Source organism: Phaeoacremonium minimum (assembly GCF_000392275.1).
Source record: "Phaeoacremonium minimum UCRPA7 unplaced genomic scaffold PA7_03_scaffold_604, whole genome shotgun sequence".
In the NCBI taxonomy this organism is placed as follows: Eukaryota; Fungi; Ascomycota; class Sordariomycetes; order Togniniales; family Togniniaceae; genus Phaeoacremonium; species Phaeoacremonium minimum.
In genome coordinates this window covers 298,740-313,862 of record NW_006921506.1, presented here as the reverse complement: position 1 = coordinate 313,862, position 15,123 = coordinate 298,740, and the positions used below count along the sequence as shown (strand labels likewise).

The following is a 15,123-nucleotide window of genomic DNA, read 5'->3' as shown; positions in this document are numbered from 1 at the left end:
CATTGACGGGGCTAAGATCAAGGAAGCTGTCTTGTAGATTATTTAGAATGAGACTTCTTTGCTGACGATCTTCGGAGCTAAAGGAAAAGCGTGAAATAACCAACAAGGAATAACGTTGACCAAATGCAAAGACAGTGCGGCGTTCTCTTGGGCATCCCAGAAACTCGGACTTATGCTCTGAAAGCCTTATTGGGAGGTGCAGTCAAACCACCTAGCTCACCACCACGCGGCAACTCGGGCAGGATCTCTGACACCCAACCAATGATCTGGGGCGCCTGGAAGCAAATTCGAAGGCTGCCATCCTTAACTTCCATATTTTGCGCTGACTCCTGGCTGTTTGTTTTGGCCGAGGCACCACATTTCAAACCCCACGGACCATAGCTGGCTTGGATAGAACTGTCGGTTGAGAGAGCCTTCATCATCTCCTCGCTATTCTTCTGGGTGCTCTTGAACTCAAGAACCGTGTCGGCCGCAACGATGAAGGCGGTCGGATAAGCAGGAAACTTGCCGTATTCAGTGCGCTTATTTGCCCCATTCCCCCGGTCGCCCTTGTCAACCCATTCCTTAATCTGCTGCGCACCTGGGCTAAGCTTTGTACCGGCTGGTATATCGATGTCAAAGTCTTGAAAAAGCTCGCTGTGAAGCCAGGGACGCTTGATGTTGACCACCATAGCCGAGAATGAGCCATCCACCCTGCATGACGACATCTGACTTGAAACTGTCTTGCTAGAGCTCGAGAAACTTGTGCTCGCCTGCACTTTAGCCCACCAGTGACCGACTGAAATATTGGCGGAGGCTGAAACGTTGGACTCTCTAGTCGACGAGCTGTCGGATGAGGTCCCTACAGAAAACGCGACTTTTGTCCACACGTCAGCGCTCTCTTCTCCGAGGGCCGCGGTGGCGGCGCCAGGTTTCATGGAGGCATCATCATTTGCGTAGGTGAGAGCGTTCTCCTTGGAGACGCCCGTGATCACGTTTGGCGCATTAGCGAGCCCGGCACCCGTAGCTCCTAGACTCATTTGAAGTTCGCTTATCTCGCTGTTGATGGAAGTGATCTGCCCTTTGGCAGTATTTTCCATGGTTCTGATTCCATCGACTTCGAGTTTAGACACGGACTCCTTCGTCCCAAGTGCCTGAAGTGCTTCGTCGGCTCTCTTCCACCTGGTCTTGGCCACATCGAGTTTATTCCGAGCTGTTGCTACTGCCTGTTGCTTCGCAGAATCCTTTGGATCCTTTTCCGCTTCTTCTGTTGCATTGCGCAAATCCTGTTCGCAAGAGTAAAAGTCATTGAGCGCCGTCCTACGCTCATCTTCTTGCTCCGCCTTCACTCCCGCTGCATCTTCTTCTCGAGCCGCAGCATCCTTGGCATTCCTCAAGGTCTCTCTCGCGGCGTTCAACGCCTTCAGGGTCGTGTCCTGTAGCGTCTTATCCGTGCCAGCGTTGGCAGTTTGATTGTCTGTTTCTTTCTGCGTAAAATCCTCCTGAGCCTGATTGACTTTTGACATAGCGTTATACAACGGTTCAATCCGACGGCGGGCCTTTTCGTCCGTCAACCCCTTATACTGTGCGCTGATTGCGTCCCAAGTGGTTTTGGGCTCCCTCGGTGTACCGCGGACTTTCAGATTCTACAAGCTCTGATTAGCATGCGGTAAACAAGTCAAACAAGCAACAATCAAAGATGTATCACTCACTTCCTGGTAAACTTCGTATGCCTGTTTCATGCGTTTCAGACTCTCAAGGCGTAATTGAAGATGGGCAGGATTAGTTGGATTGCGAGTCTTCCAGTCAATTGCTTTTGCTCGGCAAATATGAGCCCTACAGGATAAGTCTCTACCAAATTCTGGCATCTAGGTCGGTGATTTTCAACATACCAGTTTCGGGGTTCCAATGTAACTTGAGCCCATTCAGTTCCGTCAATACTGGTCAACAAAGAGTCCCGTGTAGCTTCCTGAAGTGTGTTAGAAATATTACCGGAAGGAATATGGTATTAATAGGACCTACTCTGCCTCTCTCAATCCTTGCCATAATAGAGTCCCGGTCGACAACGGCTGGAGAATCTTAGTAAGAACTGGACACCTTTGGAAAGGAAGCAGGGCTTGGACGCACAGAAACAGTACTCAACACGAAATTTGTCTCCGTTCACCACCCAGTCCATCCAACGTGCATGAAGTTCACCCTGGGTCTTTACAATCGTTAGCGGACCCTTTTGCTTTGCTCTTCACTGTAGACTTACTCTTTTGAGATCCTTCTGTCTCGCAGTGAACAGAGCAGCGCTCTGTAGATTTTCATCATTTGACTCCCGTGCCTCTGAATCGCGTGACATTAGATAGCGAATCTTCAATTTACAGGGTAGACCTCTCACCTTGGGCTTCGACTCGGACTGCATCCCATTTACCGCGAGCCTCAGACCATGCTATCTGCTTCTCAACGTATCGATCGACGACCGTACCCGAGATGCCTTGAGCCTCCATTTTGTCTTTTGCACCCCTTAGACGAGAGCCTACAATCTCAGACTTCGGCGTAAGAATTGTTTCTTTCGACCGCAAGAACTTCATGGCTTGAGAGTATCTGCTCGTGCTATCCCCACTAAGTTCTGAGTCGATATCCATCGAGCCAATCTCTGTCTTTCGAGGAACAAGCATGTCCAGAGCGGTCATGTAACTCCTCGTTACGCTTTTTCCGGTAGGTCCAAGCTGAATTGTGGTCAATGTACGTTTTCAAAACAAGGATACAGGCCTACGTACCATGATCTTATCTAGTGGTACCATGGAATCAACCAGCATGGCTTCGTTGCATTGAATCATATTGCGGATGTCAGCCGTCGCTCGCTCTCCTTTAGGCAAATAGGAGCCACCCAGCCTGGTATCAATGATAGTACCAGGCAATTGGAGAGTGACATACTGCTCGTAGGCAGTTGGAAAGCAACCCAGCAGAGCCTGACGGAGCTGCTGGTTGATGCGCCCAAGCATCTCCGTGCTCTTGTCACCCGCATCTCCCGACATGATGACTGATCAGATTGAAGGATAAAGCCTAAACTTGTGTATAATGAAGTACTTCAGAATATGAGAATGACTGATGGGACTCAGATATACCACAACACCACTATTGTCATGGCTGAATATTTCTGAATGTCAGGGAAGAGTCGATTCCTTTTATATCGTGTGACACATCACGGCCCCTTGAGCTCTCACTTAAAACCTAGTGCTAACACGATTTTGGACGGCACTCCCGGGGACCAGCCATGCATGATTGAGGTTTCTGGCTAAAAATGGTTGTAGCTAACTCTGGATGGCTTCAATCGCCAAATAGTGCGTCTTTTCTATCAACCATGGGCAATAACTATGAGACTAGTGCGAGGAAAATGACCTGAGTTGAGACAGCGGCTTCTGACAGCCATTATAGTCGGTCCACTGAGAGACATCAAGGCGGATCATATCTTTCCTTAATAGTGGCGTTGCTCTTCTTAAAGTGTTGATAGAGGGGATGTGGCTGGCTGGACAGGAGCAGCTAAAAATGCTAGACAGGTGATGAGCTGCAGCGTAGTATGGCAGCAAAATATTGCCATAGGTCTAGATTTAGTGGCAGACTGTCTGCCCGAAGAGTAAACGCTCCCTTGATACTATACAGCAAGATGTACGACCACTGAGAAGCCACCCTCATTTAGCACTTCGGAGCACATCTGACAAATGAGACTTAGAATGACGTGAAAATGAGCGCCACGGCAGTGGCGATCTAAGTGATCATGCATTCTTAACAGGCCTAGGTGTCGCAATAAGTCCATCGGAAGTTACATATGAGGACTAGTATAGTTTTTTTTATCATAACTCAACATTCCAAATAAGGGCTACAGGATACCCAATGTTGAAACCATCTCATGGATTGTATCTTTTAGGATTTTGTAACATATAATTTTGCGCAGCGGTGATATGGGAGATATTTTGAAAGCTGATCCGGCTATATGAGATTGTTTGGGAAGTTCCAGCAGGACACTACAAGCAGCAATTATCGACGGGAACGCCCCATTCATGTTCAAATTGATTATCGATATCCCCACTGGGTTGACCGGTTTGGAATCCGAGACAATTTCTTCCTCGAAATGCAAATCTCAAGTTTCTTGGCCGGATTGGGTTATCCGGCTGGTTCAGGTGCAACTCACTATCTCAAGCTCAGCCAGCCACCCATTCGGATGAGCTCTCTTTTGGTAGCAGCAAGCTAGGCAACAACTTGCATCGACATCAGCTGTGACGGGAGTTTGTCCATATAGAAGAGACAAATAAGGGAGATCTTGTGGAAGTCTATTGCTGTAGCGCGGGACAGATACAGCTCAAAAGTAATTCAATCCTCCGAATCAGCTCGCCAGAAGGCTGGCCCGCTGTGATTCCGACAATACTCAACACCGAAATGTCTGATTGTATCCCGGAAAGGTCTCGGCAAGTCCGGGAGGGCTGCGGGAAAGTTTGTGTCTGGCGATTGTCGATGACCGCTCTAGATCGACATCCTCGGCCAGCTACAAACCCCTTTTGATGGCGCCGCGGCACACGATATATGTCAGCGGCGTAGCAGTCAGAGAAAGAACCCACACCAGACCTTGATTTTCCGCTCAGTTGTATGCCTAGTAATGGCTCAAGCATTAGGAGAGCATATCGTAGTCGCTGCTCTTCTCTTTCGATCGTCACTGTTCGCATCTCGTTTTAGGATTGATGTATTCCTTGGCCATCAAGGGTTTCGTACACAGAAATACCAGTCTAATCCCTTACTCAAGTCGGACAAATTCTCTGGACATAAGCTTTCGTGAGAGCAGTGTGTGTATAATTCTAGGCAGTTCTCGCCCTACGTCAGATTTATGCCGCGCGCTGTAATTTCCACGCGTTGCTCCCGTTCCTCCGAACAGCCCATTCTGACCTCAAAAGAAATGATCGCCGAGGATATTGCCGAGTCAATCACGACTGAGCCAGCCACAGGATAACTATTGGGTGATCTGCAACTGGGCAACCATGGACACTTTTTGAGTTAGTACCAACACTCTCAGCTAGCTTTGGTGTGTCAAGATCCAGCTGCGGTGAAACACGGGACCATATGATTGCGAGATTTGAGAGAGTGGTCTGGATCGTGCTGTTCTAGGACACTTGCCATAATCTTACGATGTGAATGATCTTGATCCAGAGGAGTAGGCATACTCTGGTGTTTCTGTTGTGGAAATTTGTGATTGAAATTTTCCTTCCTCGACCGGATGCTTCACGATCCGAGATCTACTCTTTTAAGGATACTGGTATTGGTTCATGTATAAAAGGATCAAGGTCCGCCAGCCATTGATTCTCTTGACTGCATCGACAGTATTCAAATAACAAAATTGAAACAATATCACATATCCTATTTGTCTCACGAGAGCCTCAGCTGGCACGTTCTTTCTAAAATCATGGAACCCTCGAAATTTTCTTTCCGTCTTGAATTGGAAGATGACACCATCCTCAACATCAAAGTATTTGACGGACTGACAGAGAAGAAACAACAAAGCCTTGATTTGAACAAAGTCCTTGGAATCGACCTAAACGGTCATTTTGTGTGGGGTGGTACCAACTTCAAGAGGAAAGCAAGACTATCAACGATGAAAATCGAAGACAGCTATACACTGTGTGCTGGTATCGAAATGCCCGGTTCGGTAGGCAAGTATAAGACGGAAAGAATTTACTTAGCCAACTATCTCGAATTCAAGAACGGAACGGTCGGGTTTACTCAGCTTCCAGCGGCGATTGCTGTGAAAGGCGAAGACGCCCTGGCTAAAGCTGCATCGGAGCTCTCTCAAAAGCTTAAAGCAAACAATCAACTCAAGGTCAATAAGGTCCAGCAAGATAATGATGTTACTCTCTGGCGGATTGGAGTAGGGACAACGATCAATGCTGATGATGAGATTTTCACGACCTTGAGCCAAGAGGCTTCCGCTGTATTTCTCAAGGCTATAGCCCCGACCCAGTCCAAGATTGAAACTCTGGATATCGAAGTTCTCAAAGCTAAGGCTGCTATTGGAATAGGATACATCGGCAATTTGCCAATTCCAGTACCGACATATGTGGGCGTTGAGGCAGGGTTGAATCTGTTTGTTGCAAAGGCTTCAGTGTTCGATGTTGAGTTTGGGATCGGAGTGGACACAAGCATTGGGATAAACCAGTCATCTTTTGAAGCGCAAGTCGCCGGTTGTGGCCTCGTGATTGGCAGACGCATTGGTATCTCCTTAATGGGAGCCAAAGTTGCCGTTGACTTGGGCAGATTCTTCTAGATTACTGTACACGTCCGTCGAACTATTCTTACCTTTTTTTTATAACCTTCAATATCACTCTTCAGTCGATTATGCTCCTAGCGACTCACAGCTGATGTCAATTTCTGGATCATAGCTTTGGCGGTAACAATGAGCTGCACATCCTCCTGCTTTATGACTTCAAGCAAATTGCATGGGCTATGTTCTCACGCTTCCCAGCGGCTTGGCTATGGTGCGGCAGCCCCAACACCTGCAGGTCCAGCCCGAAATTTAGTAGAAAGGATGCCCAACCCTTTTCGGTCAATAATACGAAGCCTCTAAGTTGGGAGCAAATAGGTAATCACACCTTTCGCATATATATTAACGGCCGCAGCCATCCCTAAGATCTATGTATCGGCTAAAAAGCCCGTAATCTTTGAGGTCAGGGCGGGATTCCTCTGAACGATGGATGCCCCGTTGATCGTAGTTCGCCCGGAGGTGAGAGGCGGACCTTCGAGTAGGCCGAAACGAGTAGGCCGAAACCATCGGTATCGGCATCGGTAATAGTGGGACGGCGATAGGTTTTACATGTAGCAGCTCCCAAGAGGCTCATAAATATCAAGAAAGTGACATTCGTAGAATTTTCAATATTCCACCATTAAGATCAAGTATAAAGGAGGAGAGTCCAATATCACAGGGCGCATCGAACACGAGCAAGGCTTTTGTCAAGGCACATTGGGCCTAGAGTAGAGCACTAACGGCGGTATGTGGCTGTGGCACAGCACGATACACCAGGCTCTGATTTGCTGTCTCACACTAGCATAGACAAAGCCACCCGAATCCGCCCAAATCGTGAAGGTTTGGCCGGATACGTCAGCGTGTGTGGGCACTGCCTCAGCTGATCATATGAACGTGCCATAGAATTGCTAACTCGAACCCCGGGGCGGCATCCTTATTGTTTTGGCAATTCTGCAGGTCGGCTTTCGAGTATAAGACAGACACAGCCGGACCTGATAGCCAAGCCCAGCGTCCTTGGCATTTAGCAACAGTATCTGATCCACACAATATCTCCTCTCTAAAGACAATCCTTTAACACAATATGGGCTCGAAATCCTCTAGTGTGAGCGAGGAAGGTGCCAACAACACTGGCGAGCAGCCCAAGAAGTCGCTCTACCGCCGCTATGAAGACGCGAAGAGCGGCCGCAACAACGAGATCTCGGACGAGGATATGAAGAAGTACACGGGCAAGACAAGGGACGAGCTGAACACCTGGGCCAAGACCGCGCCGGACGTCGCAGGCAATCAGGTTGCCGGCAAGATCGACACCGGGCCTGCGAGCGGGCTCGGCGGCGCCGCAGCTGCCGGCGGCTACGGTGGCTGGGGTTACGAGGCCGGTGCACGAGCAAAATACCCCCCGCAGCAGAGGAATGATGGAAAAGCAAAGGATCAAGATAGCGATTGAAGTTGCCAAAGAAAATAATCAATTGCGAGTGATGGAGAAGTTAGGACCGGTATTCGATGGAAGAAATGAAACATATATTCATCCACAGTTGAACCCGTGGCAAAAGCGAAAACACGTAGTCTCGAATTGATTATGGCTGAAATCTCTTGCAAACCTGAGCTTCTTCTCAGCGTAGCATCATGAAATTCGATAATTATAAACTCTTCTGGTCGCTACGTACTGTGCCGTTATTCTCATGAATCTATATCAGCGATAGACGCCTTTGTAAACCCGGAGTGGCGCAGCACCACTATCAGGCACCCGCTTGGGTAGGCTGCTCTGGAGGCAAATTCGTGGTGAGAGGTAGCCAGCTCAACTGCCCATATAAATTTAACATTCTTATCGATCATTGCACTTGGAGCTTTGAATATTTCCAAGAGCATTATTGTATCGAATACCGGATTCCTCTTATTATCGATACAGTTTGCACTATATACCTTTCGATATGGGTCCATCGTCGATCAAGCTGGGCCAGACCTATCTCACGGGTAATTATAACTGGACACAATGTGCAAGCGATGGGGAGAATACCTTTGTGAGGCCGCTTGGCGTCATCCCTGAAGGAATGTCCTAGCTGATAGGTATTTCAGATCCCGCGTAGCGTCATCAACGAGGAGATTCTCAAGACGCACTTCATCCCATCTGATCACACCGAGTCACACGCAAAGTACGGGACGCGAAAGTACTATAATCTCGTGGTTGATCTAGGTGGGAACGGGAAAGAGAAGACGAAAATAATCAAAAATGCAGCGTGGTACTACGACGGAGCTACGGCAGGCCAGTTGAAGGATATGATAGCGTTCCGTGAGTTCATCCAGTGGAGTCTATGCAGTGGAAATTGCACTAACCATGATCACTCAGGGATTACAAGGCGCGGTGATCCTGGAAATCCTCACCACGATCTATGGGCTGAGCCGGAATCCGATGGAGTTACTGAAGTTCAGGACTGGTTCGGCTGAGGCTTGTAATTTGAAGTTCGTCTCGATCGATAGAGCATTGAGATAGTACGTGTGAAATATGAGTAACGCTGATAGAATACGAGTTTCATCATAAGTCTTCCGACAGCCAAGTTTTGGGCTGCTTGCTCCAAATACCACTCCACCTCAGTTAATGCATGGTTGCTTTGGAAGGGTCTCGATCTCTTGGCCGCCTCCAACACCGCCCCTGGACGGACGGACTCGGTCAGATGCATCGCCCAGCTGTTCATAGAGTATGATGAAGCGACCAGGTTATTGAAACCATTCTTCCAGTATACGTCAATCTAGATAGTGAGCCAATACGTGACCGTGCCTCCTTTGGTCGCGACTCCACTGTCTTCGCATCCAGACCGAATACGGTCCCAGAAAAGTCCGTCGGACTTTTTCCAGCAAGATTGAAAGTGGCTCGATATTCTGCTTCTTGTTCTACAGCAGCATCGGGTTTATTTTGAGGTCCTAAGAGGCTTTATCAGTTGTAGTGAATTTCTTGACCTTTCTACTTGATGCCTAGAGCTGAAGATAGTTTTTGCAGGGTTAGTAGTGCTTTGTCAAGATCTTTTTGACGAATTCTTCACTATTTGAGGTTTTGTCCCGGAATTCAGATGTAAACTAAGGGTTCCGCGGTATTCTTAACATCTGGGTGTCATTTGCGTCACGGCTGGGCGATAGTGTTCCCCTGAGCAAAGTGCGAATACGAATACGAAAGTGGCAGCCTCAAGGACAGCACCAGTTGGCCATCGTACTTGAAAGCCAGACGGAGCACCGTAATCACTCTTAATCTACTTGCTCAATAGGCAGGTTCACTGTGTACTATAGATGTCTACCACCGGAAAAATTCTCCATGGGGACCTTTGTTTCGGCCGTGGGTACCGTATAAATGCAGTCGATGTTGCGGCTCAGTACACTTCCCGAGACTACTCTTCTGTTCGCTCCATCACTGCAAGTATGAGTAGTTACAGTCCTTCAATTCCAATAGACGAGTCTCTTCAAGCACCACAAGTCTCTGCTAAAATGCTGTCGTGGACCGCTTCGGTCGTTCTCGTCATAGTCATCAGCAATGTCATTCGCCAGCTCCTTCCACGGCCGAAAAGCGAACCACCGCTGGCATTTCACTGGTTACCATTCCTGGGCAATGCAATAGAGTACGGAATCGACCCCTATAAGTTCTTCTTACGCTGTCGTGAAAAGGTGAGTCAGGAAATCATCAATAATCATTCGATAGATCGGCTGGGCTAACATCATTGTTCATCCAGCACGGCGACATCTTCACATTTGTGCTTCTCGGCAAGCGAATCACTTGTTACCTTGGAGTTGAAGGCAACGAATTCATCTTAAACGGAAAACATCAAGATCTCAATGCGGAGGAAATATACTCTCCTTTGACTACCCCAGTGTTCGGAGCTGATGTTGTATATGATTGCCCCAATGCGAAGCTGATGGAGCAGAAAAAGTTTGTCAAGTTCGGACTCACTACACAATCCTTTGAATGTTACGTCCCACTCATTGAGTGCGAGGTTCTGGACTACATCAGATCTGCTTCTGCCTTTCAAGGAGAAAGTGGGACGATTAATGTGTGCCAGGCAATGTCCGAGATCACAATCCTTACGGCCGCGAGGGCCTTACAAGGAGAAGAAGTACGGCAGAAACTCTCAGCAGAGTTTGCGTTGTTATATCACGACCTCGACATGGGCTTCCAGCCCATCAACTTCCTTATGCCTTGGGCACCCCTACCTCACAACAAGAAGCGAGACGAAGCGCACATGAAGATGAAGAATATTTACATGGATATAATCGAAAGGCGTCGCAGAAATGCCGAGATAGAGGGCTCGGATATGATATGGAACCTTATGAACTGCGAGTACAAAGATGGAACACCTGTACCGGATGCGGAAATTGCATGTATCATGATCACGCTACTCATGGCGGGACAGCATACCTCAGCATCCGCAAGCTCTTGGATCATGGTGCATTTGGCGTCGCGACCTGATATTGTCGAGCAACTATACCAAGAGCAATTAAAATACCTCGGTCGTAATGGGGAACTGGCGCCACTACAATACCCGGACGTGGAAAAACTTCCTCTGATGCAAAGTGTCATCAAGGAGACCTTGCGCATGCACTCAGCCATTCACTCTGTCATGCGAAAAGTCAAGAGACCTATGCGAGTTCCCGATACTTCATACATCATCACGCCAGACAAGGTCCTCCTCGCATCCCCGTTGGTCACGGCAATGAGCGAGGACTACTTCGACAACGCTGAACAGTGGGATCCTCATCGCTGGGCCTCCATCAAAGCCTCATATGTTGACCATGTCGATATTGGTGACGATGCCTCCATCTCCAAAGGATCTAAGAGCCCTTACCTTCCTTTCGGAGCTGGTCGCCATCGCTGCGTCGGCGAGAAATTTGCGTATCTCAATCTCACTGTGATCATCGCCTCTCTAGTACGCAACTTTCACTTCTACACACTGGACGGCACACAGACGGTGCCGAAGACAGATTACGCATCGCTTCTGTCACGACCAAAGGAGCCAAGCACCATAAGATGGGAGCGCCGAGATGCGAAAACCAGTCAACGAACACTGTGATAGACTACGAAGGACACTTCTGTCTTATATCTCTACGATATAGATAATAGATATAATTGGCGTATGCTAGTAATAATAAGTCGAGATTCTTTAGCAGTTTCTACCAAACGCCATCGCTAATTATTTATTCGTACAACGCAAAAGAGATCAAGATCATAGGGAGAGACGATCCCTGTATGTGACACCTAAACAGGGCACGAGCAGCAGTTTCGCAAATGTGTCTAAATGTCCGCGACCGACGGTTTTCCATCTAGTTGCAAAGCCGACATACGTCGCTATTTCTGTACCACGGTTTTCTATCTCCTCCATCCACCCGTTCATGTCTCTGGCATTCCATGGACCATCGTTAGTCGTAAATGGAAGCTCTGCCATCAGGGGCACATAGGTGCAGGCGCCGTACTTGCTGGATTCATAAACACCCTGCGCCAGTAGTGTCATCAAAATTGTACGTCTTGCACTTTCCGCAACGATCCATTCAGACCATGTTGTTTTGGAGGTGCTTAGTTTGTCTCTAGACTTCAAAAGTCTAAGATGCAAAAGCAAAGCCCAGTCTTCGAGGACGCGTGCATGAGACTCGGCTTGTGCTCGTTGCTTGACGTCTCCGTCCCAAAGTTGAACGCTGTGTAGGATCAAGAATGCTTGCAAGGATGCAAGATGTAAAGCTACCGGCATGGAGCAAGGGTTTCGCTCCTTCAAACCATTTACGTTTCTTTCGACAACACTAAGGCACACACCCTTGTTGATAGGTGTCTTAGCGATGTAGCCAGCACACGCGCTACCAGAGCATTGAGGTCAGCAAGCGTTGCGATGTGACGGGTCTTTTCAATATCTGATCACTCGAAGATAGTATGATGTACGACATGAAGGGAACGTAGGAAAGAAGTATTTGTAGCTTACCTAAATGCACTTTGAAGCGGCAGTGGTAGTGAATCTGAATCGTAGGCGGAAGGATGCAAGAAAGGAGTCTCCAGATTGTTGACGAATGCATCCGGCCACGACCCTATTTGGCGGACCAGGGTGTTCAGTGACCACGAATCTAATTTAGCGATGGTAGGATAAGCCTGACCGCGCTGAATATCTGAGCGATAGGTTTCCGGGGAAATAAAGGATCCAGCCTGTTCTACTATTGGCCGGTCCCAGAGTCCCGGGACCAGCTCAGTATCTAGCTGTATGATTGTTGATGTGTCGCCTGGTTCATCCCTAAGCCAACTTGCCGGTGCGTCATATACTTGTAGTGGGCAGCGCTTGGACTGCACCTTCACATGAGATTCTGCGAGAGGCTGGTTTCTATATCGACAATGTACTCCGCGGCGAATGCAGCGTGTACATTGTGGGAGTTGTGGTTCGCAGCGGCGCTTGGCTTCCGCGCATTGTATGCAGGACCTTTGGCGTGAGGCCATAATTGAAATAGGTCGCTAGACTTATCAGCAGACGCCGCGTCGATGTTAATGATCTCGCGCACACAAATTTGAGATATCGGGATTCGGTGTAGGGCCGTTTTAGACGATCAGGTGTATTTTGCATTTGTCAAAAAGAAGCCTGGACTCCGCCCGGCCGTGCCGGATTATGACTCTTACGCCCCAACGGAGCCGGTTTGTCTAAGCCGCAATAGGCTTAACCCCCGCAGCCGCAGAGGAGCCAAGTCCGCAAGGTGTCTTCGGCTCTCGGCCGGCGGCGTATCGAGTTTCGCCGTATTGTGCAAGCAGAGGTAGAACTCTCTCGCACCATTTTCGCAGGCGCCTATAGATCCCTTTAGGTATAAAAGTCTCCTGTATTGTCGTGCTGTCCATGTAAGGCTTTTTTTTCCTGTATACATAGCACTGGATATTAACAGTTAAGAATAATTTTGGACAGACGACCACATTGACATTGTACGACTAAACTCAAGAACAATGGCTATTATTGAGATCGTATTCCCTCAGTTAATCAAAGACGCCAAAGTGATCGAAGAAGCAGTGCAGAAAGTACTCCCAACTTTCCTTCCCAAACTTCGCAATGGAGGTGTTTTGGGCGGCCTACGCGGATTCATCAGATTGGAAGATCAGCAGGATGTTACGTCGAGCTTTAGAGAAATTCTGGTTTTAGGTGTGTGATAAAGCTGCGCATCAATATGTTGCTAACCCTGACTTGCTTTCTATAGAATGGCCTTCTGCATCAAGTTTCTATAATTTCATCGAATCTCCTGGGTTTGCTGAATTTAAAGTGGATCTGAAACCATATGCGACTGGTCCCCCCGAACTGAAGCTCTTCGAAACAAATATTGGAGTAGATGAGCTCCTTCAACATCAAGTCTTAGAGATATTGCTCATACGTCAAAGAGACGCTACTAAGCTAGGAGCCATCGCTTCTCTTCTAGAAGAGGTTGAAGCGGGTGTGAAACAGACTCATGGCGCTTACATGATTCATGGAGCCAGCCTGAACGTTGCGGCTCGAGAAATCGTTGTTTTTGGAGCTTATCATGATGAACTTCATTTTGAGAACAAGGAAAGACAAGAGTTTCTTAGTTCGATACGGCAAGTGTCTGAGGTTACTCAATTGGTGGCAGATGTCAATAGAATTCCTTTCTGAACGTCTTGAGGGCTCTTGATTGGAGGGCTATAGGAAATAACGGCACCCTACCCTATCAGTTCAAACTCATATAGATAATCTCACCTCATCACGATAAATTAAAGAACCGTATTGCCTAGGGCGCTACAAGTGATGAAGGCCTACTTTGTTCACTGCGTTCATCTTTACATACATCAATAAGTAGCATTGAGACGCATCGCAATATAGTCGCCGCTATTAATCGGCTCATACTTTTTTGGTCGATCTGGCCCAAAGCATCCAGGGAGGCAGTCAATGGTCTTCTCCCGGTCCGCCGTAACGAAATATGGAATGGAATACCGAGCTCGGGTAACCTTTCCACTGCCTTCACCTTCGCCATTGCCCTGAACAAGTGGCGGGGCTCGTACCCGATGCAGAGTTGACTTGAGTTCGTCATTACTCCATCGTTGAAGGAAATCGCCGATGTTGACTACTACCGAACCTGGGATGTAGGGAGCAGGGTTAAATTTGCCAGTTTCATGAATATCCTCAACCTCTAACCCTCCAACCTCATCCTGAAATAGTATCGTCATTGTCCCAAAATCTGTGTGTGCAGCAATCCGCTCCATCTTACCGCCTCGCAGTAGCTCTTCCTCGACCGGAGGATAGTGTAGAAGACGGACTTGGTTGTCTTTCTTGGTGTGATATTCCCACAAATACTTCTCGTCAAATCCCATACCGATGGCAATAGCCCGCAACAGCTCTAGCTCTAGCGCGTAACCCTGTTCATAGAACTTGTTAAAGAACTGACGGAACCCGGGGAGATCATCCTCTGGAAGCCAGATGTTGGCTGTCTTCTCGTCATCTTCTCTTCCTAGCTCGAACGACTCCTTGAAGTCGGGAATCTTCCGCAGCTCTCCGATGCTCGCTTGGTCAAAGACCATTTGAACAACCTTCTCCCGACCAATCCCTGAGTAACCGCGATGCCACCAGCCATATGGAGGATGCGGCGCTTTATCTTTGATGGCTTGAGGCAGTGCAAAGAACTTAGCACTCTAAGGTTCTTCAGTTAGATTCTCTTGAACGACGAGACAAAGCACTAGACACACTAACCCATTGAAATGCTTCGTTGACAACCTGTTGAGGAATGCCGTGGTTGATCAGATATGCAAACCCGACATCCCTGAAGGCTTCATAAACTGCCTTGCCGACTGCAGCGGCATCCTCGGGATGACCATTTCTAAGCGGGCCGAAGTCGATAATTGGGATGCTTAGAATAGGTTCAGAGCCTACGGCCAT

General features: G+C 48.1%; 4 protein-coding genes across 4 annotated transcripts; 2 read left to right on the top strand and 2 right to left on the bottom strand.

Annotated features, from left to right (window-relative positions):
• Positions 1 to 170: 170 nt before the first annotated feature.
• UCRPA7_8691 (hypothetical protein) lies at positions 171 to 3,002 on the bottom strand (the record flags this gene model as incomplete). Its single annotated transcript, XM_007921202.1, has 8 exons — positions 171 to 1,625; positions 1,692 to 1,815; positions 1,872 to 1,948; positions 2,002 to 2,048; positions 2,107 to 2,182; positions 2,234 to 2,307; positions 2,363 to 2,693; positions 2,745 to 3,002. The coding sequence occupies 8 exons, from the start codon at positions 3,000 to 3,002 to the stop codon at positions 171 to 173; spliced, it is 2,442 nt and encodes an 813-aa protein (XP_007919393.1).
• A 4,329-nt stretch (positions 3,003 to 7,331) lies between these two features.
• Positions 7,332 to 7,694, top strand: UCRPA7_8690 (hypothetical protein; the record flags this gene model as incomplete). The annotated part of the gene is made up of 1 exon (XM_007921201.1): positions 7,332 to 7,694. The coding sequence occupies one exon, from the start codon at positions 7,332 to 7,334 to the stop codon at positions 7,692 to 7,694; it is 363 nt and encodes a 120-aa protein (XP_007919392.1).
• Positions 7,695 to 9,721: 2,027 nt separating this feature from the next.
• UCRPA7_8689 (putative cyp51a protein) lies at positions 9,722 to 11,298 on the top strand (the record flags this gene model as incomplete). Its single annotated transcript, XM_007921200.1, has 2 exons — positions 9,722 to 9,898; positions 9,964 to 11,298. 2 exons carry the CDS (start codon positions 9,722 to 9,724, stop codon positions 11,296 to 11,298), a joined length of 1,512 nt encoding a protein of 503 aa, XP_007919391.1.
• Positions 11,299 to 14,394: 3,096 nt separating this feature from the next.
• Positions 14,395 to 15,123, bottom strand: UCRPA7_8688 (putative flavonol synthase flavanone 3-hydroxylase protein; the record flags this gene model as incomplete). The annotated part of the gene is made up of 3 exons (XM_007921199.1): positions 14,395 to 14,399; positions 14,459 to 14,879; positions 14,938 to 15,123. 3 exons carry the CDS (start codon positions 15,121 to 15,123, stop codon positions 14,395 to 14,397), a joined length of 612 nt encoding a protein of 203 aa, XP_007919390.1.